At 49.5% G+C, this 27,335-nt stretch overlaps 2 protein-coding genes across 6 annotated transcripts in view; both read right to left on the bottom strand.

Moving 5' to 3' along the window:
• fcho1 (FCH and mu domain containing endocytic adaptor 1) overlaps window positions 1-14,520 on the bottom strand; it is a 32,883-nt gene extending 18,363 nt beyond the window's left edge. Inside the window, exons 1-4 of the mRNA XM_023843794.2 lie at window positions 14,364-14,520; window positions 9,048-9,125; window positions 8,306-8,365; window positions 3,125-3,216 (exon numbers count right to left, since the gene is read on the bottom strand). Of these exons, the coding sequence (XP_023699562.2) occupies window positions 3,125-3,216; window positions 8,306-8,332 (119 nt within the window). The 5' untranslated portion in view covers window positions 8,333-8,365; window positions 9,048-9,125; window positions 14,364-14,520. The remainder of the gene's footprint in view (window positions 1-3,124; window positions 3,217-8,305; window positions 8,366-9,047; window positions 9,126-14,363) is intronic.
• A 2,428-nt stretch (window positions 14,521-16,948) lies between these two features.
• Window positions 16,949-25,066, bottom strand: znf692 (zinc finger protein 692). Of its 5 annotated transcripts, XM_023844145.2 has the most exons (13): window positions 24,788-25,066; window positions 24,312-24,425; window positions 23,437-23,620; window positions 22,950-22,981; window positions 22,140-22,775; window positions 21,646-21,721; window positions 21,466-21,537; window positions 21,283-21,387; window positions 21,075-21,134; window positions 19,946-20,024; window positions 19,747-19,861; window positions 19,306-19,405; window positions 16,949-19,098 (listed from the first exon to the last, which is right to left on the bottom strand). In XM_023844145.2, exons 3-13 carry the CDS (start codon window positions 23,598-23,600, stop codon window positions 18,798-18,800), a joined length of 1,740 nt encoding a protein of 579 aa, XP_023699913.2. In that variant the 5' UTR covers window positions 23,601-23,620; window positions 24,312-24,425; window positions 24,788-25,066; the 3' UTR covers window positions 16,949-18,797. The 5 variants fall into 5 exon arrangements, with proteins under 5 accessions (XP_023699913.2, XP_023699911.2, XP_023699912.2 ...); XM_023844143.2 differs by lacking the exon at window positions 24,312-24,425; XM_023844144.2 differs by having other exon boundaries at window positions 24,312-25,066.
• Window positions 25,067-27,335: the final 2,269 nt, after the last annotated feature.

Consider the following 27,335-nt stretch of genomic DNA (forward strand, 5'->3'; position numbering starts at 1 on the left):
GTGCCCTGGTATATAGCGGGTGCTGCGTTTACATCTTCCGCATGGAAACACAGGCGGCAGAATCGCCAGGATTTCTGCGTCAGCAACAATATAGAGTAGCGTTTCCCACAGAACATCAACGTTTTCGCTCTGTGGACTGTCTGTGGGTCCCCGGGGATTGAGAAACACTGGTATAGAGAATGGGGGGAGGCTTGGGGGTGTGTGCATGTCCAACCAAGCATGGCTAACTGGTAACTCAAAATTGCCCAGAGTATAACTGTGCGTGTGTGCGTGTGTGTGTGTGTGTGTGTGTTCCGTGATGGACCAGCATCTCCCCCAGGGTACATCCAACCTTATGCTGCCAGCGATGGGCTCTAGGCCACCTTACCCAGCAGCCTGAAGGTGCTGGATGGACGTCATTCCTCACCCAGTGGACCTGGGTCACTGCATAAGGCAGCAAAGGCTCCAGCTGATCCTTCAGCAGAGTGAGCTGGATTCCCCACTGGCCGGCCATCAAAAGGGAGATTTCCGTTGATGTGCCCGCCTGCTGTGATTTTGTTAGCTGGGATTAAATACGACAAACCTAAACTGAAGTTCACCAGCCACGGAAAAGGTTTGCAACGTAGGGCACGTCAGCATGGCAGTATATAACCCAAGTCTACTTCACGATGACGTCAAGCAGCTGGAATAAGCATCACAAAGTCTCCTTAGCAATTCGCCATTTAGGGCTTGTCTATTTGGGCCACCCGCGGTAAACGGCAAGACTGCACCATCAGCACTGAGAATTTACTTTATCGGGCTGTTCCTACCCGGGCTCCTTCCCATATAAACGTCCTTCTTCACGGAGTGTTTTAGCAACCTAGATGATAACTATGCAGAAAATAAACCAGAACCCAAACGGTCCCAGTCAACCTCTGACTCATCACCATGGGAACACATGTCGAGGTCAGTCTGTCCCTCTGCTTTAGGTTTCCTGAGTTCAGGGATGTCTAGAGCAACATAAATAGATACTTCAAGGAGATCCAGACCGCAGACGCAAGACCAAATGGCAGGGTGTGACGGACTGATTCATTTTTACAACTTAAAAATCTGCAGCTAAACAACCCCCCCCCACTACCAAGGAGAACGACGTGCGCTTCTCAAGTTAGTCTCTCATAGCTCCACCTTCCAATACCTCCAGCTGCTGTTGGTTTGCTCCACCCATCCGGCCTCCAAACGGCACCAAAGCTGGATGCCGTATTTCAGGATCACCGTTTAAATCCCCTTTTCAGGTTTCAACAGAGCAATTCTTCCAGGAACTTGTCGTCACTAAGTTCTCATGTCACACCTCTCGCTCCAGTCCGGCACCAATCGCCTTTGCTGCTTAAAACTCGAAGGTATTAAGTCATCAGGTTGCAGCCCTCAGAAAAAGGTTTAACATTTTTGACTCGTTTTTTCGAAGTCCTGTTGCCACTTCAAGGGTCGAACCCGTCAACTGGCTAAGCCGGTCGGCTTCTCTAGGTGACCAGCGTAATTAAATTCAGCTTAGAGGGACGGCGACTTCAGTCCCACAGGTGACACTGAACTCTTCACCTGACACTGTGGGTTAAGCATCAGCATCTAGCAGTCTGACCTTGTTAAGCAAAGTCACCTTTCAGTCCCTCTATTTACCCACTGGAGCGCCGGGGGTCTGCGTCTGCGCTGAACGGCCTTCCCGGGACCGCAGGCAGCGCGCTCAAAGAGAGGGTGCAGTGCATGCTGGGATGGTCCCACACCACAGAACAGGGTCCCCTTTGTGCGTGCGGCCGCACACCTCATCTTCGTACGGCTTGGCACGCTGCCGCCCCCTCTGCAGGCTCAGATGCGACGTGACAGTGGGGGTAGGATGCAAGACAGGACACGGTGGGGGGGGGGGGGGGGGGGCAGGGGGGTAAAATAGTGTAAAATAAGCCAATCAGCTTCCAGATCTTCTTTTGTCACTTTAAGAGCTTGTGTTGCATTGAAGGCACTAAAGCATGAGCAAGCAAAGAATCTTTATCAGACAAGAAAGGTCATGAGGAAGGTGGAGATGAAGAAAATCCCCCCCAACCCTCAATGAACCTGAACTATAAACTATGACGGCAGAATATTTCCTGTTTCACCTGGGGAATCGCTGCCTGTGACCGTTGTTTTCCTATTAAGAGATTGGGGGGGGGATTAGAAAATCTAATTTTAAGTCTGATTAAAAATCGCTACATTACACAGATTCTCTTAGTGGGGGGGCTCTATCTGAGCAGACTGACATTTTCCTAATTTAGCCCCTTTCCTCATTTGTTCAGTTAACCCCCTGCAGCCGGCCCATCGGGGAATATAATTCACTGAGTGTCCTATTACTGTAATAAAAGGTACTTTTCTGCATTACTAACCACAATGACCCGCATATATAGTTTTACAGCGCTTCATAAAATAAAAAATATCCGTGACGTGCAGTAAGTACAGCATGGAATCTCCAACTAGCTAGCTAACATCCTCAAGTTTGCCGTTTACTGTTCTCCGGTTTCAGGTCCACTGCGTGTCTTGCACCAAAAAAGCAGCTCCTTCATTTTCCTAGTGAGGCACGTTCTTGTTGCGCTCGCTGCAGTGTTAAGAGCGTGCCGAGTGATGGAGGACCGACTGCAAAGATTCCAGTGAGAGATCAGCGTTTACCTGCATTTTAACAGTAAGAGAATGTCAGAGACAAACCAAGAAGTGCAGCACCCTCCCGTAACGCAAACAGCAGTATTTAAACACTGAATGCCGCTGATCTTGTGGTTTTTCCACTGGCCTGCAATGCATGATGGGTAAGTGCAGGTTTTGGCTCTGGCAGCAGAAACTGACGCACTAACAAGCAAGAAACACCAATACATACATAAAACCACACCGGACAGTGCAACCCCAGCTATGTTTAAGCAGTGCTTCAGTGTCAACAGAGTGATTCATTCAGGAACCCGTCACCAGACTGAATTTTAATTATGAAAGACAAGGTCGTTCACCGGTCTTGATGTGTCACACTTAATGAAAGAAATAACTGCGTAAAGATGAAATGAGAGGGGACAGAATCACTGGGGCACTGCTCAGGTGACAGGTGTGTCCCTCGCACCCACCTCTCCCATGTGCGGCTCGGAGTCACACCCCCCCCCCCCCTTACCTCTCCCGCACAAACTCGGCCAGCTCCTTGGTGGCTATCTGACCATGCTTCATGTTGTGGTACAGCACGTCGAAACCGGCGTTCTTCTCGCCCTGCAAGCACATGACACGTCAGTGTTGGGGGATTAAGGGACCAGCTCTGCAGCGACTCGGGGGGGGGGGGGGCTGGCATCCGTATGCAAATCACCTCCCCCAGATATTCTGGAACCTTCTGTCTACTTACCAAATGAACAGTTCCGGCTGCCTACTATAAGTATTATGATATATCAGTCATCTAATCTGTACTCCAGTTGGCAGTGAGTCACATGACATAAACCGGAATCGTTTGTTGGCAAGTACTTTTACTTACAAGGAATTTGCTTTGGCGTGTTGTGCAAAACAAGCAAGGACAATCAAGACAATTACCTTAAATTATAAATACAAATTAAATTTAATGAGAATAAATTAGAACAAAATAAATTAACATAAAATATACTCTTGTATATACTTGTTCTAATGGATTTTTTTCAGGTTTAAGGTTTTTTTCCTGGTGTGTTGTATAAATAAATAAATAAAAACTCTGCAGGTCATCTTGCAGCCCCCACCACCTGGGGATCCCCTGGTTTAGTACACCCCCTCAAAGACGACCCATTCTTTATGGGAGTGAGCAGGCAACCCCCCCACCTCAGGGGTCCACCCAGTCTGGGCCGATGAACTGACACTCAAGGCTTCCGCCGCAGAAACAGTGGTAAACGACACCCCCACACAAGCCGGCAGGAGTAGCGTGTTGCTCAGCAGGTTAAATGACTGTGCCCGTGACCGGAAGGTCACTGGTTCAAATCCCTGGGTCAGCGATGTCACCTTTGGGCCCTTGAGCAAGACCCTCAATCCCCAGTTGCTCCAGAGGTGTGTGTGTGTGTGTGTGTGTGTGTGTGTGTGACCCTATTTTCTCAATTGCATGATGCCATGTAGTGATACTATAATCTGCACGTTCAGACAGAACATTCTCATTACAAGTCAAGACGCGGGGGCAGCACTGTGGCTAAACACCGCTACCTCACACTTACAGGGTTGGGGGTTCAAATCCCCACCTCCACTCGGACAGTGTGGGGTCTTTCCCCCATGTCACACTGGTTTCCTCCCGCAGTCGTGTACGAGTGTGCGTTTGTTCGTGCCCTGTGATGGACTCGTGTCCCGTCGCCTGTGCCTGCCCCAGCATCGGGGTCTGTGCGGCATGGGATAGGTTCCAAGCTCCAGGTCCCCCTGTGAACGTGTCCAGGATAAGGGGTTAAAGATGGATGGATGTGCTGGCATTATGCCAAACCTATTTTTGTGCAGCTGCAATGCTGTGGCATCAGCCACGGGACAAGCAGGAAACAGTGTGGCACAGCTGCCTCTCTGTGGGGGCATCTCAGGGGAGAAGGTGACACTGACGTGGTCCCTGTCAGAGAGGGATCAGAACAGAACCCAAAGCAAGAGATTTTGGGCCGCCGGCCTCTCCGCCGCCCTGGCCGAGCCACGACTGGACGGCGGGACCCACGAGCTGGCCTCTCTGCCCCCCCCAGGAGGATAAAAGACCATCTCATGAGCTCAGCATGGGAGGGGAGCCCACAAGCCACCCCTGACGTCTATAAATACCTGCCGGAGCGCCAGGTTGGAGAGGAACGTCAGAAACGTTTCGAAGTGCAGAGACACGCACGTACAACCGTGTGGAGAGCCAGATCCCTACAATGCACGGAGGAACAGAGCAAAACGGAGCGGGAAAGCCGCTCACGTCGGCCCACTGCGGTCGTACACCACACCGTGTCACAGTGCTGCTCATTTTCCACTATCACCGTCACCTCCTTCACCATCAGGTTCATTCCTGTGTCAGGCTGCGAGACGAGGCCGCTGTGGGCTTCTGGGAGCACGATGAACCGGGGGCAGAACAGGTGGTTACTTCTCGCTGGAGAAGCTGGGAGGAAAGAGACACCTGGACGCTGGCTTGTGTGGGACTGAGCTGCACTGCATCCATCGGCAAAACGGCTGCGGCGGACCGACAGTCCAGCTTAAAGTGCTCAGGACAGCCGACCGCCGGCACATTCCCGCGGTAAAGACACCGTGTGCGTGAGTGACATTCAGGGGCAGAAAGGGGCTGGAATGAACGCACCCCCCCCCACTACCTCAAAAAGCCCAAAGTAACCATTTCACGTAGTCGGCCAGATTACCGAGCGGCAGAGATTACCGCTGTAGTCGGCGTGTCATAAAAGTGCAACTTGCACATTTACCCTCCCCGATTGTGTGGGTCACAGCTCGCCTCCTCCGCTCTGTTTTCTAGTGAATTCCGACACCCCCCCCCATTCATTGGGCTTATTTGCATGAGAATGAGGTCTGTAGCCAGCAGGGGGTGCTCCGGGAGAGGCCCCCTCCTCCCAGGTTGGCCTGCTCAGCTGCCAGCTGTAAGGGACGCTGATGGGACGGGGGGGGGGGGGGCACTTGATGTTGGCCTGCATTAATCTCCCCGTCTAAGGCCTAGTGTGGGCTGCTGGGAGCTTCATTAAACAAAACTGGGCCGCCCACGGCTGCATTTGCTTAATTATTTAATAATCAAGGTTCGCTGTGATGTCACCGCCATTCTGGGTGACCCAGTTTAAAGCCAGGACAACACATCCAGGCTGTGCAGCTGGGGGGGGGCAGCAGACTGAGCAGCTCTGAGCTGAATACCCCCCCCCCCCCCCCAATGGAGATCAGGGTCTCAGCACAACATTGACTACAGAAAGACACCGCCCCCACCCCCACCCCGGGAGAACCTAAGGTCAGAGCTAAACACCCGCTGTGTCGATTCTGTCAGCTGAGCCAGCAGGAGGAGCTGGGGGGGGGCACGGCCTTGAAGGATTTAAGGTGGGGGCACAATAGGATCCATAACTCATACGGAGGGGACAACATTAATATCAGCAAATGATATGCTTTGAATTAGTTAATGACAGAGGAGTGGGCACTCTAGGGACCAATCAGATTTCAGCTGGAGCCAGAGTGGCTATGGTCCCTCCCCTTTATACGCTCCAGGTTAAGGCAAACAGGATGGAGATAACTGCAGGAGAACGAGCAGAACCAGCATGGATTATTCAGCCTGCAACCCCCCCATCCCCCGCCATGTAGACAAGGACAACATCCAGGCTGACTGATTTCAGCCCAATTTCTGCAGCGTTGGAGGGATAGATCCACCAATCACCTCTCTGAATTCAAACGACAGACAGATGGCATCCTATAAGGGATAGGCTGCTGAGAGAGGGGGGTGGGAACCTGGAGCCAATGAAAGGCCACAGCACACCTGCGCTTTCAGAGAGACTCCATCACCACGCCGATTCACACCCAGGCATGTGGATCACCTGGGTACAGCAAAGGGGGCCCACTTCAGTACCCCCCCCACACACACACACAGCAGGCCTGCACTGCAGCTTCAGCACTACACACAGCAGGCCTGCAGCTTCAGAACTGCACACAGTTTTCCTTCTTCCATTAGCGCCAGTTTCTTTGGGAATTCAAAAGTTCCCACATTAAAAGTAGATACATTCCAACATTCAGATTTTTTCTGATCCGGACCGAACACTGGTCAGCACAATCTAAGTGCACCTGCAGTCACACAGCGGATGAGCCAGAAGTTAAGGGCTTGTTCCCAGAATGCCATGCGGCAACGCGCTCAGAACGGGCCCCTCGACGCAGTGACGCAAATTACCTTGCAGGCAAGCATCCCAACAGGCCACTGTATGCAGGCTGTATTGTAAGCTGTCAAAAGCAGAGGAAGGATTAGCATTCGGATTAGGCTCACGGGCCGGGCCCCCGCAGGCCCATAATCCCCCACAGAGCCGCAATTAATTACCGCGCGTGTAATTCCCTAACACAGCCCGGCATCTGGCGGCCCGTGGCGCCGGCCCACTTGGGTCTACTCACCACGCGGTCACCGACTTGAGTGTAAGATGGACCCCCCCGATCCCATTCACAACCAAGAGGGGGCAGAGCTGCCCAGGTGTGGTGACTTGGGGGGAGGCGCGACCGGGATATCGACTGGACCACAACAGGAGGCCCTTGTTTGACCCCTGGCTCCCCGAGCGCCGCATTCCTATGCTTCTTGGGGGAGGGGCGGGCTTTGTGCACACACACAATGATACCCATGGGGCAGACCGAGAGGCAGGGTCCGGGTCCTCCCCCCTCCCCACCCAGCCCAGCACAACGGGAAGTCCAAGGGCTCCAGACCTCACTGAGGTACATTCAGCACAAACCAGCTTGTACCCCTAAGCACTAAGGGGCAGGCCGGTGCCACAAAGGTCAACAGGATGTCAACCAAGCCCAACTGTCCATAAAGACACGGTGTGTTTCTCATGATGTGTTCCTGACCGTACTTATGTTCTCGTGTGTCCGATTTACATCGTCTTCCATTGCTGAAGACAGGTTCCAATACTAAGAACAGAGTACAGAGGAGGGTAAACATCCCCAGATGTTGTTCTTGCCCTGTCCGAAATATCAAGGATACATCAGTAGCTAAAATGAGACCAATCCCATGATTCATAGTGTCCCAAGTTTGTTCTTGGGAGGCAAGTTAGCAAGACCGATCTTGCGGACACCATGAGTGCGATCTTTGCGTTCCTGGTCCCGAGAAGCACCCATGGCGCTAACAAACGCTAATAAAAACGAGAGCTGTCAGGAACCCAAACATCTCAGCAGGCCCATGATGAGCAAGAGGACTTGGCCCAATTTTATGTAACAAGAACAAATGTTTGATCGCATTCAGCGCTGGAACAGTGCACCCCCCCCCCACCACCTCTAGGCTCCTGCCCCCAAACTCTGCGGCAAGTCGGCGAGTTAAGTAGGACACACCTGAAATAGCGCATGCAGGTGTGGGGAGGCTCGAGGAGAGAGAGGCTGATAAATGGGAGGTACTACTCATGTCGGGGGGGGGCAAAAACTGAGCTGCCGAAACCGCCCCCTCTGTGCAAGGGAGTGGGCCGAGAGACTCGAGTGAAGTGAAACCATCCGGTCCGTTTCCCCTTTCGCTCTGCTAACAGAGTGGTGCAGGTGGCCTTGGCGGCCGGAAGGAAGCCAGCTAGCGGCCAGCTGACAAGTCAGCATCGGGGAAATGGGGAGGGGGCCTGTCAGCACGCAGCCCGAGTGACACGCACACACTGGCACATACGCACGCGCGCACACACCAAGCAGGCCCACCTACCCAGAAGCTGTTCTTGAAGAACGCCATCTTGGTTCCGTTCTCGTTGGCTTCTACAGCAATCTGAGAGTGGGAGAATGAAGAACCAGTGTTAAGGGTCTGTCGGTAATGGGGCGTGACACACAGCGCCCATGGTGTAGGGCACTGGGTCTCCAGGGCAGGGCAGGGCAGGATGGGGCGGGCGGGTTGGGGCGGGGCAAAGCCAGGGTTTGTAGGACAGCGTTCAGCCAGGGCTCCCTCCCACCTTCAAGGGAATTTCACGTCAAGAACTGAGAAGCTGATAAACACACGAGAGCAGCAGTTTTTTGGGGGAATTCGCACGCAGGCGGAAAGATTCCAGGCAATAGCTGCACAGGAGAAGCAGGAGAGCAGAACAGATGCTTAACTGAAGGTGACGTGGGTGACGCTGGCGGGAGGGGCAGGGACAGCACCCACGTCGGCAGCGAAGAGCAACGTGTGTGTGTGTGTGTGTGTGTGCGTGTGTAAAGAGGGATCCAGGCCTCAGTGGGGACCAAAGCAGAAGGCAGTCCTGGTCACCAATCCCTGACTAAGACAGAACTACACAGCGAGGGCAGAGAAGGAGAAACTGAAACAGCAGAGTGGCTTACGGTCGTACTCTCATCTTCTAACGGAGCGTAGATAATAAAAACAAAGGATATGGTGTATTGAGAGAGAGGGAGACACACACACACACACCTCTCACTCTCAATCTCACACACAGGAGGATGAATTTCTCCACACTCACCTAGGGACGATCACGCTCTGGTAGCTCTCCGGACCCAGAGCCCTGGAGTACCAGTGTCTGCACTCAGCCACACCGCCCCTGAGACATGGGAAAGGACAGTGTCACAGGGGATAGGGTCACTCGGGTTGCCACGGAAACCGTTGCAGGGGTCACCATCAAAGAGACAGACACACCAGTTTTAACTTTAAAACTATTGACACGCTTGAGCACTGACACGCGGCAGACCGCTCAAGGGATTAAGCGGGGAGGACCAAGGAGGAAGTGAGGAACCAGGTGCTGAGGCAGCGGTGTTTAGCATCCAGAGGGAAGGGCCAGACCACATGACCGGCGACAGGTTAGACGCAGGAAAGGCCAGCGCTCAGTCTCTGCCGCAGCTGAAGGGGATTACCGCCTACATTAAACACGACGCGTGGTACTTCAAACGTCCCCTTAATGTCATCCTCACTGTTTCGATTTGCAGTGTTTCACAAACAGCAGCTGGAGGTGTTGGAAGCATTCAGCAGCTCTTACACTCATGGCTGACCTACAAACACAGGTAAAGGCTTCATCGGATGATCAGGCCCTGGATGGGAGATGCGACGTAGAGCACCGGTGCACAGGAGTGTCTAGCCACGCCCTCCGCAGAGGTCCGCGGGAAAGCCAGCGGGCGGCTAGCCACGCCCTCGGCGGAGCACCACGGGAAAACCAGCGGGCGGCCAGCCACGTCCTCCGCAGAGGTCCGCGGGAAAGCCAGCGGGCGGCTAGCCACGCCCTCCGCAGAGGTCCGCGGGAAAGCCAGCGGGCGGCTAGCCACGCCCTCCGCAGAGGTCCGCGGGAAAGCCAGCGGGCGGCCAGCCACGCCCTCCACAGAGGTCCGCGGGAAAGCCAGCGGGCGGCCAGCCACGCCCTCCGCAGAGGTCCGCGGGAAAGCCAGCGGGCGGCCAGCCACGCCCTCGGCGGATACTATACACACATACTGTTTTATAACTTTTTACACACTGGTGATGTAAAAACAAGGCCAGGCAACTTCATTCAAATAAAAATTTGCTTATAGTAACCCTTATAGAACACGACGCAGATCAGCGCACGCACATCGCCGCCATACTTTAAGTCCTTGCTGAGGACTGCAGCTTAAGCTGTCGGAGACTGCGACCGATCCATATAGAACAGAACGGCAATTAACTCTACGGCGACTTTTCTGGGTCAGCTTCGGAGGTGGTGATGGAGAGCAGAAAGAGATTCGGTCTCCAGGTACCATGTTCCACCTTGATAATACATCACAGAATCCTGCACTTGAGTTCTGAAGCCCCAAGTAGCAGGATACCTAGCCAGGAATCCACGGGCTTTCGGAATCAGGTCAGACGTAGCTAAAAACGGCCTGCAGAGTTCGCTCGCCTAGAGAGGGACCTTCAGAACGTGTCGGCAGTGGTACAGGCTGCGCGTCACTGTGAACAGTCAGTGACACAATACTAGGCCGGTCAGCTACCGGCTACCAGCTGGGCCAAATCCTAACAGTCAAAGAGATGCACAGGGCGGGACCAAGGGGAGGGTGAAGAGCAGGAGCGCAGTGAGACAGAAAAGATTCGACTGTGACAAGGAAGCAACAACGGAAATATAACAGGAAGAAAGAAGCCTGTGGTGCTTCACCAAATCACAGACCTGCCGATTTCCTGCTTCACTACACCCACCCCCAAGAAAAGTGTGTCCCAGAACACCACCCTACCTGTACATAGATATAAACCCTCTGGATATAAAGACCCCCCCCCCCTCAGATTCCCTCAGAGGAAATGACATCACACTGGGAGATCCAAACACAAGCGACGATTCAACTTTCCCGTTGAAAGAGGATCCCTGTGGCCCAGCAGACAGTGGACTGTGGGAGCCCGCAAATGCAAAATAAGCCCAGGAGAGAGTCCAGACACACTGACCACACGCACGCGGCTCAGAAGCACGCCAAGAACACAAATGAACACTTTATTCACCAAAAACCCGACTGCCCTAACCACACACACCACACAGTGAGAACATCACAGAATCAAAGTTAACCTTCACAGTTGAAATGATCTTGATTTCAATACATACAGACATTCATTCTGAGGATAATTTAACAACACGGTTAGTAAATCACCTTAAGTAAAATCTTTGACCACTCGTGTTCTACAAATCTATCATTTAAATAAAAACTGAGAATAAGCTTTTGATTTTATTTTAATAACCAAGCATCATTATTGAAAACTGGGCGCGTCCTGCTCAGTATGTTTTGCACCATATGTGCACTTTGTCTGGAGCTTTCACACTGTTTCTACCTAGTTCATATATGCAAATAAATCTAATCTAGTATATGCAAATAAATTTCTCTGGATTAATAAAGATCTCAATGTTTATTGCAAGTGAAACTTTGCATTCTACATTTTAACCCAGTTTTATACATCAAACAGAATCATCAACCACGTTTGGTCAAAACTCCATGAAACTGACCCATCTGGGGTGTGAAAGAGCAATGATTAACACCCAGTGTTCAGCTGAGCGCGTTCCTGTCACCCCCCGCTACGTCAGGCCTAGTGCGTCGTGACCGAGAGGCAGGGCTGATGTCACGCTGGCGCCGGACGCAATGAATGTGGAGCAAACTGGGGAATTGAAGACAAAATGACATGCAATCCCAGGACAGCTTTATTTCCGGTGTCATCCAAGGGGCCACCCGTCGGATTCTCCACCCAAGGGGCCACCCGTCGGATTCTCCACCCAAGGGGCCACCCGTCGGATTCTCCACCCAAGGGGCCACCCGTCGGATTCTCCACCCAAGGGGCCACCCGTCGGATTCTCCACCCAAGGGGCCACCCGTCGGATTCTCCACCCAAGGGGCCACCCGTCGGATTCTCCACCCAAGGGGCCACCCGTCGGATTCAGCTTATAAAAGAACTTATTTACTCTTCATCTTTCTAAAGAAAGAGAAAAAAAACAGAACCACCAAAACTCTAATTTAAAAAATAGTTGCAGTTAGATATTGCTCATTGACTACACTCCAACTGCCAGTCCATGGTATGTTCTTTTTGGCCACCCCCCCCATGCGAGCACAGCACATCACACCTTCGGTGCTGCTGCACCAACACTGCAGAACCGCGACTGTAGCCCCAAAATTGGAGCCCATGCAGAAACACACACCCAAACTGGTTCTAAATAAAACAGTGGAACCCACGCCTCCATTCCGCCCTGCAGAATGGCCCAGGCCAATCCCATCTGCCGCAGGGGGGGGGGGGGGGGTGTCTGGTGAGGCCAGCCCCACCTGTCACCTCCTTCCTGGCCAGCAAGGACGGTAAACCGTCAGGCTGGGTGCCACAGAGAAGCATGTTCATGACAGCCACGGGGCGGGGGGGGGGTATCCACAGAGAAGCATGTCCATGACAGCCACAGGGTGGGGGTATTAAAAGCCCAGACTGGTTGACGCCCTGGACGGTGTTTTCCGGTCATAACTCCAAGGGAAATATTAGAGCAGTTCTAGTCATTTTCATGTCGTGCTTCACACATGGAAGGAAGCGGGACGCCAATTCAGAGTCACCAGCAGAACAGGCCGTGCAAACAAGGGGGAGCATCAAGTCCCGCCCACTCAACTGTTTGCTAAGCTTTTATTGATGTAATATAAGCCATTACAATTCTATTATTTGTGGGTAATTTTTTTGTGATTTTTAATAACTACATTCTTAATGGTGCCAACAGTTACCCCCATGCACCCATCAAGATAGCTCACACATTCTCCTCTCTGTTTCCCCACATAAACGTCCTACCACCTGCAACACTGTTGGCAGAGAAAAAAAACCCCCAGCTTTCTAATAACGGGGCACCAAAGACAACGCCTCACCAGAGAGGCCCCACTTTGTCCGCCCGCATCCAGACTCCTCGGAGCGCCGACGGGGGCCAGAACCTCGCTCCGTCCTGCAGTGACAGTGGAGGGGCTTGACCACACGATAGCTAGCCGGAAGCGGACAGCCGCTGAACCGTGATCATGCTCAAAAACAGACTTCCCGGCTTACATTAAAAAAAAAACCACAGAAGCTTCCACTGAACTGCATGCAGCCCTATTTCAGTGCATATCTTTGCATTACCCAGTTTCTTTTCTATATTTTAAATTTTCTTTTATTGGCCAGTTCCAATGTCAAAGAGAAACACACAGACCTGAGGCCTAACAAAACATCCTTTAAACATTTGTTCGGTACAAAAACACTATGGCAGATGCATTGGGACTAGTTAGTGAATGTAGGGGTCACGTAAGAAGGTAAAACAAAACACACACACACACACACACACATTCACTAATTTCAGAGGCTCTGAAAGGTAAGGCCACTGCCTTTGGATCTTATCAATCCCCTAAAGCAGGCACCTGGAGTAAAGCAATTCGAAAAGCAATTAAACACTCCTGCTTTCGGTAACACTTCTACAGCGATGCCAATAATGATCGACTAAGTCTGGCTTACTTATGCTTTACAGTGATATAAATGGACTCGGTGGAGAATTAATGCCGCCTTCATTCATCGGCCGAGATTAAGCTTTTACGTCCCACATCAGTCAAATCACATGTCAGTCAGTCACATCAGTCGGCTCCGAATGCGGCTTGCGGCGTCTGACCCACGACAGCCGGCATTATTTAACCCCAAACGGAGGAGTTTCTGCAGCTAACCTGCCTTAGGGTACAGGGTTTTTTTTCTGTATGATAAGTAAATGCAGAACTAGCGCCGTAACTGCAGCACGCTGCACAAGGAACAGGGGTTCAACTCTACCGCAGACAAAAATAGTTTAACATCCATTTGCCCACTTTGATATCCGGCCTAGAATCTGAAACATCTTAGTAAGTGTCTGTGCAACAAACAGATTAAGACCAGATAAGCTCATCTGAGACAAAAAAACGGGGGATCTCCCGACATTCGTATGCATGCGACCAGTTCGGGGTGCATTTTCAATATCCTACCTAGCGCTTCTCTTCCCATCTCAGTCGAGACACGACAGAAATCTCTAACCGTAAAACAATGAAACAGTGGGATAATTCACATGCAGTTACAATACACCACGATCAAAAAGCACGTGTTCGTTCCAAGCGACATTATATTCAGTCCAGAAAGAGAAGGAAAATGCTGACGATCATTTAGCAGGTTGCATTTCCATTAAGTGATTGTTAAAAACTTTAACGGGATCGTCGCACTGTTCCAGCCATCGCGCTCACTAATAATTGCACAAAAACGATCACCAGCCCCATCGCCACCTGCACTGGCACTAGCGCCGCTTTTTGCAAACTTGGCTCAGACTGGAACTCTACAAACCGCCGGAAAACGAAAGGATTTAGTTCACCTGCGCATATTTCCATACAAGGCGGAGCAGAAGGACATCCAAGCCCGTCCACCTGTCCCGTCTCCCGGCCGCGATACGTACAGAACGCTGCGCTCCCCTCTTTCATCTGGGAATGTTACGAGGCCCCGCGAGGCCACGCCCACGCCGCTCCTCATTGGATGGATCTGAAGACATCGGCGCGCTCAGTATTCAAATCCGGCTCCGATCCAGATTTTCAATTCGACTAGTAAGAATAGCTGTGCGGTGTAATTACAGTCTTTTTAAACTTGGATTACGAATTTTTATTACTGGTTTACGGGTCTTTAAGGAGTGTAATCACCTCAAAATAACAGCATCCCCATTATACGACTTATTTCAGAATCTCTGCATCTCAAAAGGAAAGTTTATATTTGTATGCTAAGTTCTGTTAGGGAAATATTAGCAACTGTAACTATGTCACGTTCCTCTTGATTTTAAGTGCCAGATACGAGTTACATGGAGAATGCTCTAGGTATGCACACACCTTAATTTTTGATAACAGTGCAAGTATCCAGAATAAATTAATTAGCATTTGGTAGTATTTGTTTTTGGATTAACTGACAAGTCTATGGATTTTAGTCTCCTATTCTCTTAAAAATAATACTTTCTGCACCTCTGACATTGCCTTAGTGTTCCGCTAAATTATGATTAATCTAAGTCATTCAGCTATTCAGCTGAATAACGGGAATATGAGATCAAAAAAGAGGAACGATGGACCTGAATCACGGAGCTGGATTTTTGGGTTAGCGAGATAACGTGTCGGATTTAAGGTAGTCTGGGCTACATGTAAGTGAATGAAGCAATTTAAACTGGGGTACCTTAAATCTGGCAAGTTATCTCGCTAACTGACAAATCTCATTTTGTGATACAGGTCCATTGTCCATCCATCTGTCGTCCTTCAAGCCACATACCCAGTACAGTGATCACAGTAGATTACTAGGCAACCGGGAGCAGTTCTAAGATTTGAGCCTTTGGGGGGGGGGGGGGTAAGCTCCTAAAGAAATATGGAACAGCCCCCCCAGCTTCCCTAGGAAAAAACTTGATGAACAAGGGGTAAATTCAGGATGAATTGCTAAATGGTTTTAGAAAAATAATTTATATGCACAGGTTAACTGGGTCTACATTCTAACTGCAGGGCCTCATGCAGGCACTAATTGGGGCTGTAGCCCGACCACAGGGCCGGACTCGTGCACAGGCTAATCAGGCTGTAGCCCAGGGCCCCCAGTTGTAGGGCTCCAACGACTTTAGCCCAGGGACCACCGCCCCCTAATTTCGGCCATGTCTAACCGCTTTTCCTGGTTAGGGTGTATAAAGACATTTAAAAATGTAACTCAGAAATGTACCCCAAATCCCAGAATTCACCTGTGAGAACAGTGGTAATCCAAAAAAACCAAAGGACACCCAGCATACATTAGTGCTGTAGTTCTCGAGACCAATTTTTTGTGGTCTCGGTTTTGTCTTGGTCTCGACTCTATTTGGTCTCGACTCCATTTGGTCTCGGTCTTGTCTTGGTGTCGGATATAGCGGTCTCGATGGGATGGGGACAAAAAGAGAAAACAGCACATCCTCACAGAACAGTATCATTATTATGCGCCTCAATTCAAATGCAACCAGTCAGATGCATCTATTTTAAAAACGTTACATTTTATACATTTTCTCAACGGACACTGCCAGTGCTTCACAGTCCACACACATCATACACATCGCATCATAGCGTGAAGTCTATAGCATAGTTATAATTCAAATAAATTAGGTATTTTACATTCATTAGAAAGCACGGTCATGGAGGTGCAAGTCAATCTGGAGGCTCATTCTCTTCAATTCAAAGCAAAGGATCATTAAATAGCTGTATTCATAGCTTACCTGAGGCCTCTGTCCCTGGTATAAGAGACTTAATATGAACATCTTTCTGGTACATCCCATCTCTTTCCCTTGACGACGTCTGATAAAATGGTTATAGGAGAGGATTGCTGAGAATATTATTTTCAATCAGGCCTCGTAACTATGACAAATCTGGGAGATTTTAAATGAGAGACATATTGACATATGGACAATATAATTGAAAAGATAACATGAATTTGATTTAACGAGTAATGACACTTTACAGCAATGCCTTTACAGTTGATCTGAGTAATGTGATGTCGATTCTAGCGCTAGTCTGTTTTCGGTCTTGGTCTTGGACTTGGTCTTGGTACCCTCAAGTCTCGGCAGTGTCTTGGTCTTGATACCCTCCGGTCTCGGGAATGTCTTGGTCTCGGTTTAGGCGGTCTTGACTACAACACTAGCATACATACAGGAACCCCTAGACTGGGAATGAGGGCCAGTTTCAGTACCATCCCTTAAGAGTTATTGATAGGGTTCATGCAGAAGGTCACGCACTGAAGCCAAATATTCAAAGATTCATATACCACACCTCTTTCCTCAAGCATCATATTTCATCATTGATTCAGCATCATTTGGAAAGATAAAATCAGACCAGCAAGAAGGAATTTAATGTGCTTTCTATATTACCTGTGGTCAATGCAATGCCCAGAAATGAAATATTTTCAGCAATTCACTTCACAAAAGATTTTTCAAAACTTTTACTGGCAAATACAGTTTATATTTAAATTGAGGAATCTATATGTTCAGAGCACAGCAGCCTGAAGATCTGTTTCTGTTACTAAACCAAAACCAGTTTCCTCGATACCATCAGTGCAGACTGTTTGTATCTCATCACTGAAAGGAAGGGGGGGAGCAATCGGTTAGTCTCTTCCTGTGCAACTTATTAGCATGCAGGTCGAGGACCCAGAAATCCTACAAGACCTACATGGGAGACCTGTAACCTTCTGGTAACGTGCTTCCCGCTGCAGCCGCTGCTGTTTTTTTTTTTAAATCATCTAGTAAGAGGATTGTGCTCTCAGTTAAGCAAGACAATGAAACAATTAAAAGCAGAAGCGGATCAACTTATCTGCTGGTACTTAGAAAGTGGACTTGCCCCCCTCCTTTTCAGACTCACAGCCGTACAGACCAAGCCGGGGCAGCTGCCAGTGAATGACTGGAAGGAAGCTGAATTAGTCCATTTAACTCCACCTGAAATAGTCTCACACGTCCTCTTTGCAACTGTAATGACACCATTGTGCACGCCAGTCGACGGTATCCGTTTTGCTACGGAGCCAAATGCTTTCCAGAATCAAATTAATTGCCATCTTCCCTAGCTGTCAAAAGACCCGACCGATGAACTAGCTAGATTTAGTCTTTTAGAAAGTCCCGCAAAAGGGTGTCGCTGTGTTCCTGATCTTGCAGACCCCTGAGTTGATGGAAATCGAGCCCAAAACGGCCAACGGTATAAATCTGAGGTCTTTATTAAGACAAAAAAGCTCCGACATCCAAACAGACGGACAGCTCTTTTTTTTTTTTTTTTTTTTTTCTTTTTAAAAGTTCTGGTTCTGGTCTGTTGCCAATGTTCAGCTTTCATTTGATGGCAAGGAATCACAACAACATTGACGATACAAAAATAATGTAGGATGTTGAGAAAATTTTACACCCAAGACGACCTCTGGCGTGACATTTTTCTACATGTATCCTAATAGTTACAAAAATGGTAAAATGTATCTAAAATAAGATTAAAATGTTCAAAATGTTCCAAAAGGTTGTTCCAAAAGGTTGTTCCAAAAAGTCTTAAAATGTCAAAATCTCCATTTCCCTTGCTTTAGGAGCTTGGCACAATGTAAATAAACACCTGCAAATCTGGACCAATCAGGAACAATGAAAATAAACACCTGCAAATCTGGACCAATCAGGAGGAAGCTTTTCCTGCTGCTCCCTTTGCTGATTGGCAACAGACGCAGCAACAGAGCAATTTGCATCATCCCATCCTCTCCAAAAACACGCTGTAAAAACAGTATTCAAAACGGTCCAAAAATGTCCAGGTAAAACCCTATATGTGCTACTCAATTGTTTGTCCAAAGGAACACATTCTGAAGGGCAGTTTCCTGTATGATGTCTATCAGACTTGTAGTACAAGAGGAATTTGGAATTGAACACATGACCAGAGGAACGTACGGCAAATCTTTTCAGCAGGGTCTCCCAATTCCAGTCCTGGATGACCAGTCTGTGACACAGCTTGCGGATTTCCCTGCTCAAGCACACCTACTAAACCTGGAAATTAGTTGGTGAGCTGAATAAGGTGTGTTTCGAGCAGGGAAATCTGCAAACTCACCGGAATGGGACAGTCCTGCGTTTGAGTCAGAGCTAGATGTCAGCTTACCGTAACAATCATAATACCCACCACAAGAGGGCACAAGTGTAGCAATTGTAAGAAAGACAAGGAGTGACGGCACATTACCAGTCAGACCACAGCATATGGGTTGATCTGTGGACTCGTTCACAATGGCACAGTGTATCACATATTACAAAGGCATCTATCTATGAGACTCAGACTGCAGACAAGGAGTCACCATCACTGTCGCTTGCCGGAGAGGGGAGGTCCCTGCCTTTGGGTGTATCTGACTCCCCAGGGGAGTCAAGCGCTGGTTCTATGTGGTCGGTGCCCACGGGGGGGGCAGGGGACTGGTCGGGGTGGCTCTTGCTCCGGTGTGCGGTCACGTTGTCCCTCTTCTCAAATCGCCGGCCGCAGATCTCACACGGGAACTGGTACCCACTCTCGGCGTTGTGCTTGCGCATGTGCCAGTTCAGGGAGGCCTTCTGGCGGCAGGTGAATCCACAGACTTCACACCTGGGGGCAGGGAGTCATGCACACCCTGCATTACTTTAAATCAACACTAACTGTCAGCGTCGCTAACAATTAGCTATCCGCTAACCGCTAACATCGCTATCCGTTAGCGGCGCTAATGATCTAGGCATGGTCCTGCTTCCTTGATGCTTCCACGAGCTCACACGCCCGATGCAGCGCCCGCGCCAACGTCGCCAACATGCAACTCACTGCAGCGGCTTCTCGCCAGTGTGGATCCTGCGGTGGATGATCAGGTTGCTGCTGGTCCGGAAGGCGCGGGCACAGAACTCGCAGATGTAGTCCCGCCGGTCTCCCCGGAGCAAACGGCACACGGCGCTGTTAGCGTCCACACCCTCAGCTCTCACTACAAACTCACTCAACTTTAAGGCACAACTTCAGAGCTGCAGATAAAGTTTGTTTTTTTATGATATTATCGTTACATGCACCCCTAACTTGCGTGTCACATATACTGAAGTCATTAAATACATCAATAAGTTTGAAAAAATTACAGCTGCTAAAATTGAAGAATAAGGATGGGCTATGTCGCCAGTTAGACTGGAGCGGGGTTGCGGTTCCTTGTTGCCATGGTAACGGGATGCATGCCGTTTGCTGCTGCACTGACATGGAGGCGGTGGGCGGAGGGTTACTCACTGCTGTGCAGCTTCTCGTGCTCCTTCAGGTGCTTCTTGAAGTTGAAGGACTTTCCACAGGGTGGGTGGGAGCAAGTGAACGTCTTCTGCTGGAAGTGCTGGTACTTCATGTGATGCTGTGCAACAGAAGGGGCGGAGTTACCACGCCGCGCCGGAGGAATGCCTGTCGGCGACGGGGAGGCCGCCGGTGTCCTACTCACATTGAGGTACTGGCGAGTGGAGAAGATCTTGTCGCAGCCATCGACCTCACAGGGCAAAATGTCCCTGGGTGTCGCCTTCCTGGAATCGGATTCAGGACAGCGGCTGCAGTTACGGGTTCTCTTAAAAATGCCCCACACCCACCAACCATGTGGGCACACAGAGAAGAAACTGCACACACGTCAGCTATCAGATGTTCTGTATAATCACAACGCCCGCCTACAGAAGATCGACAATATGCGCAGCATCGTCTCAGGCAGAAGGTGCGGGTGGTGAATTTGGCAAGAGGCAGAATGAAGAGAAGGTCCAAGAAGAGACAGAATTAGGGGCCTTGCAGAATGAGTAACAGTATGTTCTTACAATTTTCCTATAATGTGCATATAGTTATTTTTTTAGGGTAATGGTTTGCGCAGTGGAACTCCCCGTACTACAATTTACTTTTGGTTTAGTCTACTATCGTTTTTGTTTTGTGAATAGTAAGAATGTGTTCTAAGGTGAGAGCGATATAGTCTTGGCCCAGGAGTCACTGGTGCTATGAGCCCAGGAGTCACTGGTGCTGAGCCCTAGAGTCACTGCTGCTATGAGTCCTGGAGTCACTGCTGCTATGAGCCCTGGAGTCACTGCTGCTATGAGCCCTGGAGTCACTGCTGCTATGAGCCCTGGAGTCACTGCTGCTATGAGCCCAGGAGTCACTGCTGCTATGAGCCCAGGAGTCACTGCTGCTATGAGCCCAGGAGTCACTGCTGCTATGAGCCCTGTAGTCACTGCTGCTTGCTGCTATGAGCCCAGGAGTCACTGCTGCTATGAGCCCAGGAGTCACTGCTGCTTGCTGCTATGAGCCCAGGAGTCACTGCTGCTTGCTGCTATGAGCCCAGGAGTCACTGCTGCTATGAGCCCAGGAGTCACTGCTGCTATGAGCCCTGTAGTCACTGCTGCTTGCTGCTATGAGCCCAGGAGTCACTGCTGCTATGAGCCCAGGAGTCACTACCAAGCAGCACTTATAAGCAGCCTAAGACACATTAAGACACGGCATGGTACAAATCAGTGGAATGTGAATCTCTTTCCACGGAAGTCACAGTAAAACACAACCATCTGTTTGGAGGTTTCAGATAATGAGAACGTTTTTCCGACCTTTTTCTTTTGCCAGCAATCTGAGAAATGTCATCGCTGGTTATCCCTCTCGCTGTGTTCCTAAGGAAATACATGAGATAACAAGAGATGATTGGCATTTTGCTACTGATGATGCACCTGTGTCTGGCTTGTTTGTCCACATCCACTTACTTTATTCAGATACATTCAAAACAACAAACATTCTACTCAAGGTACAAAAAGGGGGCACCTGTTGTCCCTCGTGATTAACCTGAAATTCGCTTTTTCCGTCGAGGGCTGAATCATTGTCTTCTGTCTCCCTCTTGTGGTAGGTTTTGGTATGGCAGTTGACTCCCTGAAGGGGAAGCAATTAATTGACACCGACAATCACAAACTGGTATTAATCATCGCACACAGGAAGTTATAAAAATACTTTTCCACGACGTTGCTGTAGTGCTTGTGCTTGGCATCGTGCAGGTCTTTCTCTTCACCGTCAGTGGGCTTCCTAGAACAGAAAGTGGGAACAGACACCAGTGAATCTGAAAGACTTAAAAAAATTAAATAAACAAACACATATATGAGAAACACTTAGTTATTAAGAAAACCAGCGTACCATGTCTCCTGTGTTTGTACAGATTCTGTTGGTGGGACGTTTTGTCCTGTCTCTGATTCTGACACTGGTTTTGACCCTGTCCAAGGAAAATGCACAAAATTATCATGCCATCCCGTCCCATTCCATCCATCAATCCATCCATCGTCTGGAACCAATCACAACAAGCACAGCACAAGACACAGTGCATGCCAGTCCATCACAGGACATGGACACACACAGCGTAATGGGCAATTTGGAGACACCAACTAGATTAATTGCATCTCTTCGGACTGTGGCATGAGTATCTGTGGGAAACTTGTGTGACATAGAACAAACTCCACACACACAGGGTGGGGTGGATTTTGAACCCTTAACTCTGAAAGTGGGTGAAAAGTGCCCTCCCCCAGAGTCATGGGGGCACCCAATAATGTTATACATTACATTCAAGTGTATGAGGAATAAGGACTGAGACATGGAGGAGACTAAATGCAGAAAACACAAAGACAGAGACGGACCTGTTCTGCGCTCCTCTGTCTCTGTGGTTCCGTCACCATCCTCCGGCCGGTTCCCCGCTTCTCTAATTTCCTCGATGCTGCCATCTTCAGTGTCTCTGGTTTCCACCCCAGCGGCTTCCCTGCTTGCTTCTTTAACTTCCCTGCTTGCTTCTTTAACTTCCCTGCTCTGCAGCTCTGTGTACCTGCTCAGGCCTGCGGGGGGGGCAGCGTCCCTTGTGACATCACTCCCACTTCCCTCTCCAGCTTCCTCACTGGTGCTCCCAGATGGACACCAAGAGAAGACATGCCCCCCCCGGCAGGTGCAGCTCAGGACGACACCTGTCCGAGACTCTGCTTCTGTCTGCTCCTCCTCCCTCACCAGGCAGGAGGAACATCCTCCTTCTCCATGACCGGCTGACCCTTGAGCACCAAGTTCAGCCTCTCCAGCTCCCCTACACCTCTTCACTGCCCACTTCTCTTCATCTGGCTGTTTATCCCCTTCCTGTCCCCCACAGGTGTCCTCATCCGTGGTGCCCCGGCAGATGGTGGGCGGGAAAGGACACTGCTGCCCGTGTCGATGTACCAGCAGCACCAGGCCCTGCAGCATCTCTGTCGACGTCACTATGGTCGCCGTTCTCTGCTCGAAGCTCATGCCACCTGGAAGAAAAGTGCCAAAGCAGACTCTCACCTAAACACCGCTTGCTGTGAACCGTGCGGAACAGCACAAAGACCTGGATCAGCAACATGGATCAGCAACATAGATCAGCAACATGGTGTCAACGTGCAATTAAAAAGCAAGACACCAAACAGTGCCAATGTGAGCTCATTTACCTGAGCACTTGATGCAGACCTTGGAGAAATAGCTAAGGGAGACAGAGCAGGTTATTACTAAAGAGCAAAACCTGTAATCAAGGCAAAACTTAATTCAACTCAAAATGGAAACTTACTGTTCATCTACTGTTTTGCAACCAAGGATGTGGTTCCAAATAAAACTCGGCAATTGTGCAACTAGCAAAAAATATTATTAAACTGTGAAAAAATCCTAGTTTCCCACAACACCATAACTTCCTCATTTCTTATTGTAATCTGTGAGACACACATCGGTAAGGTCATACTACAGTCTAAGATATCTACGGATCTTATACAAACATGCTACTTGTCGATTTAGCAGACTTCCCTTTAAGAGTATAAGAGCGGGTCATGAAACTGAGCCCGGGTGCCAGACTGTACTTTTGTATAATATTTTGTGTAGTATATTTGTAAGTCGCTTTGGACATACGGCAGACTGTCCGGAATGGGGCAGGTAGTGTTACTGTACCTCGCAAGCAGGTATTGAGCCAGTTCCGAGTGCAGGGCAAAGCCCAGTCTGTCCTTCAGCTGTCCCCAGCTCTGCAGGCACCCCCCCAGGCGCACCCGCGACTTGCTCCGCCGAGCGTCCAACTCTCTCCTGCGCTGGCGCCGCAGCGCGTCCCGGGACAACATGACCGCAGTTCGGCTGCCCTCTAAACAAGCACCGGGCAGGTTTGTAAAGACCTAGCCTAAATAAAGTACATCAATCCAGCCATCCTTTTATTTTCCATAGCCACTTATTCAGTACTAGTTTTGCAATGGAATTAATTACAATCATCTTTAAAACTGGAAAGGTTAAATGTCCTAAACTATTATATATACTGCAAAGTTGCGCTTTAATATTTTTCAATTAGTTTGTTGCTATTATGAAAACCTCTTTTTTTAGTGATCAGTGTTGACACACCACAGCACACAACAACGAAATGCGTCCTCTGCACTTAACCCATATGTGACGTCGTGACATAGCAGGGGGCAGTTAAATCAGCGCCCGGGGACCGGGAGATCCTTGCTCATGGTACCTCAGTGGTGCTTGATCGGGGATTCGAACCTGCAATCTTTCAATTACAAGTGCGCTTCCCTAACCATTAAGACACCACTGCCTGATAAGTCGTTAATGAATTTTGATTAGGTAACTTTAGCAGCTCAACGGCCTGAAAACGTGAAACGCGTATCTTAGTCTAATATCTTACTCCATCTATCCATTCATTTTCTGTAACCACTTATCCTATTCAATGTCGCGGGGTGGGTCCAGAGCCCATCCTGGAGGCTACGGACGCAAGGCAGGGAACAACCCAGGATAGGGCTCCAACCCATCGTAGATGTCTCATTGAAAGTCCGTCTCACCCAGATGTAAAGAAGTAATAGTTTTCTTGATGAGGTTTTATGACAGCAGTCTACGGATGCATCCCTTCAGGGTCGCGAACCCATGCCGGGACGCACGACGTACGGAAGGGCACCCTTTGGAAGGAACAGGGACACTCCGCAAGGAGCGCAACTCAGTCACAAACGCGATTTAATCACCTGTTTGAATCCGTTTGTAAATACCGATCCTTGAATTTAACAGTTCAATCAACAACTCATATTTTAATAAAAACTTTGAAATAATTCTATCCTGCACGTTTCAGTGACGTCTGATTGACAATGTACAGCTGGTTATAGAAAGATGCATGCATACGGGCACATGAATATAGCCTAAATTCCGACATTTGTAAATAAATCCTTATATCTGTTGGACACTGTAGTTGTTTTCTACATGTATTTCAGCAGAACATAAAAACGTACAGGATACTGCAACATGGGGTTACCCTAACTGACTTTACCTTGTTGATTACTAGCGGGTCCCACCCGCCATAACCCAGTTGCCCTTTTAAGTTCGGCGGCTGAACTGAAATACGTGCAAATCCTGGAAATCCGTGTTCAGGACCTGTCCGATAGCAAAGGACATTCACGGTGCCTCGAAAAGGAGAAGAAAGTCGTTCCGATATATTTAACCTGTAATCAACTGATGATTAATGCGTTTAATGACGGAAAAACCATTTAATGAAGCCCTACACAGGAACTAAGGCATGACAGGAAGTGGAAAGGGTTTTGCTTTTTACCAAGCGCTTCCTCGTCGGTAAAGCCTTATGGGAAATGTAGTTTTTTTTTTTTAAAAGGAATGACGAAACGTGCAACGCGTAAAAGTCGCTTACACACACACACACACATACACACACACACTATATTGCCAAAAGTATTGGGACACATGAACTTCAATGACATCCAGGCTTACATAGGCTTTAATATGGAGCTGGCCCACCCTTTGCAGGTATGACAGCTTCAGCTCTTCTGGGAAGGCTGTCCACAAGGTTTAGGAGTGTTTATGATCATTTTTGACCATTCTTCCAGGAGAGCATTTGTGAGGTCAGGAACTGATGTTGGACGAGAAGGCCTGGCTTACAGTCTCCGCTCTAATTAATCCCAAAGGTGTTCTGTCGGGTTGAGGTCATGGCTCAGTGCAGGCCAGTCAAGCTCCTCCACACCAGACTCACTCATCCATGTCCTTGATTTGCTTTGTGCACTGGTGGGCAGTCATGTTGGGACAGGAAGGGACCGTCCCCAAACTGTTCCCACAAAGTTGGGAGCATGAAATTGTTCAAAATGGCTTTGAATGCTACAGCATTAATAGTTCCTTTCACTGGATCTAAGGGGCCAAGCCCAACCCCTGAAAAACAGCCCCACACCATAATCCCCCCTCTACCAAACTTTACACTTGGCACAATGCAGTCAGGCAGGTACCGTTCTCCTGGCAACCGCCAAACACAGACTCGTCCATTGGATTGCCAGACAGAGAAGCGTGATTGGTCACTCCAGAGAACACATCTCCACTGTTTTAGATTCCAGTGGCAGCGTGCTTTACAGCACTGCATCCAACTCTTTGCACTGCACTTGGTGATGTAAGGCTTGGATGCAGCTGCTCGGCCATGGAAACCCATCCCATGAAGTTCTCTACGCACTGATCTTGAGCTAATCTGAAGGCCACATGAAGTTTGGAGCTCTGTAGCTACTGCGTCTGCAGACAGTTGGCGACTTCTGCACACTGTGCACCTCAGCTTGCGTTGTCCCCGCTCTGTGATTTTACGTGGTCTGCCACTTCCTAGCTGAGTTGCTGTTCTTCCAAATTGCTTCCACTATGTTATAATTATAATACCACTAACAGTTGACTGTGAAATAATTAGTGGCGAGGAAATTTCTATTGCACAGGTGGCATCCTATCACAGTACCACGCTTGAATTCACTGAGCTCCTCATATATGTGTATGTGTGTGTGTATATATATATATACCTCAGAACATCTCCTGCATGAAGATCCTGAAGAACAGGTGCTTGATGTGAAATGATCAAGAGCGGTGTTTCCCAATACGGTCCTCGGGGATCCCCAAACAAGGCCATGTGTTTGCTTACCAGGAGCTGGGAGGGAGCAAAAACATGAATCATCTGTGGGTCCCTGAGAGCCGGGTTGGGAAATACTGCTCTACTGAAATATGCAGCTGGATAAATGGGTGTAGAGAAATGAAGCAGGGGGCAGTTTGGTGATCAGCACTGTTACTTCAGGATTCAAGTCTCCACCCTGGCTCTGTGTGTGTTTCTTCCAGGTGCTCCAGTTTCCCCCCACAGTCCAAAAACACGCTGATGTTAATTGGAGTTACCAAATTGCCCACAGGTGTGAATGACTGTGAGTGTGCCCTGTGATGGGTTGGCGCCCCGTCCTGGGTGTGTGAGTGTGCCCTGTGATGGGTTGGCACCCTGTCCTGGGTGTGTGAGTGTGCCCTGTGATGGGTTGGCGCCCCGTCCTGGGTGTGTGAGTGTGCCCTGTGATGGGTTGGCACCCCATCCTGGGTGTGTGAGTGTGCCCTGAGATGGGTTGGCACCCCATCCTGGGTGTGTGAGTGTGCCCTGAGATGGGTTGGTGCCCCATCCTGGGTGTGTGAGTGTGCCCTGTGATGGGTTGGTGCCCCATCCTGGGTGTGTGAGTGTGCCCTGTGATGGGTTGGTGCCCCATCCTGGGTGTGTGAGTGTGCCCTGTGATGGGTTGGTGCCCCATCCTGGGTGTGTGAGTGTGCCCTGTGATGGGTTGGTGCCCCATCCTGGGTTGTTAACTGCCTTGTGCCTGTAGCTACTGAGATGGAGTCTCCATAGGACAAGCGGTTACAGCAAAAGGATTGGTGGGCAAAAAGGAAATAAAAGAATCATTTTAAGGTTTGTTTGTGCCTGGAAGAGAAGGACATAAGGCAGGGGACATCCTGGCTGAGATGCCAGTCCGGCACAGGGCACGCCCACAGAAGGGGGCATCGAGAGAAACAAATTCAACCAACCACCTGAGCTCGAA

Source organism: Paramormyrops kingsleyae, chromosome 15, assembly GCF_048594095.1.
Source record: "Paramormyrops kingsleyae isolate MSU_618 chromosome 15, PKINGS_0.4, whole genome shotgun sequence".
NCBI lineage: Eukaryota > Metazoa > Chordata > Actinopteri > Osteoglossiformes > Mormyridae > Paramormyrops > Paramormyrops kingsleyae.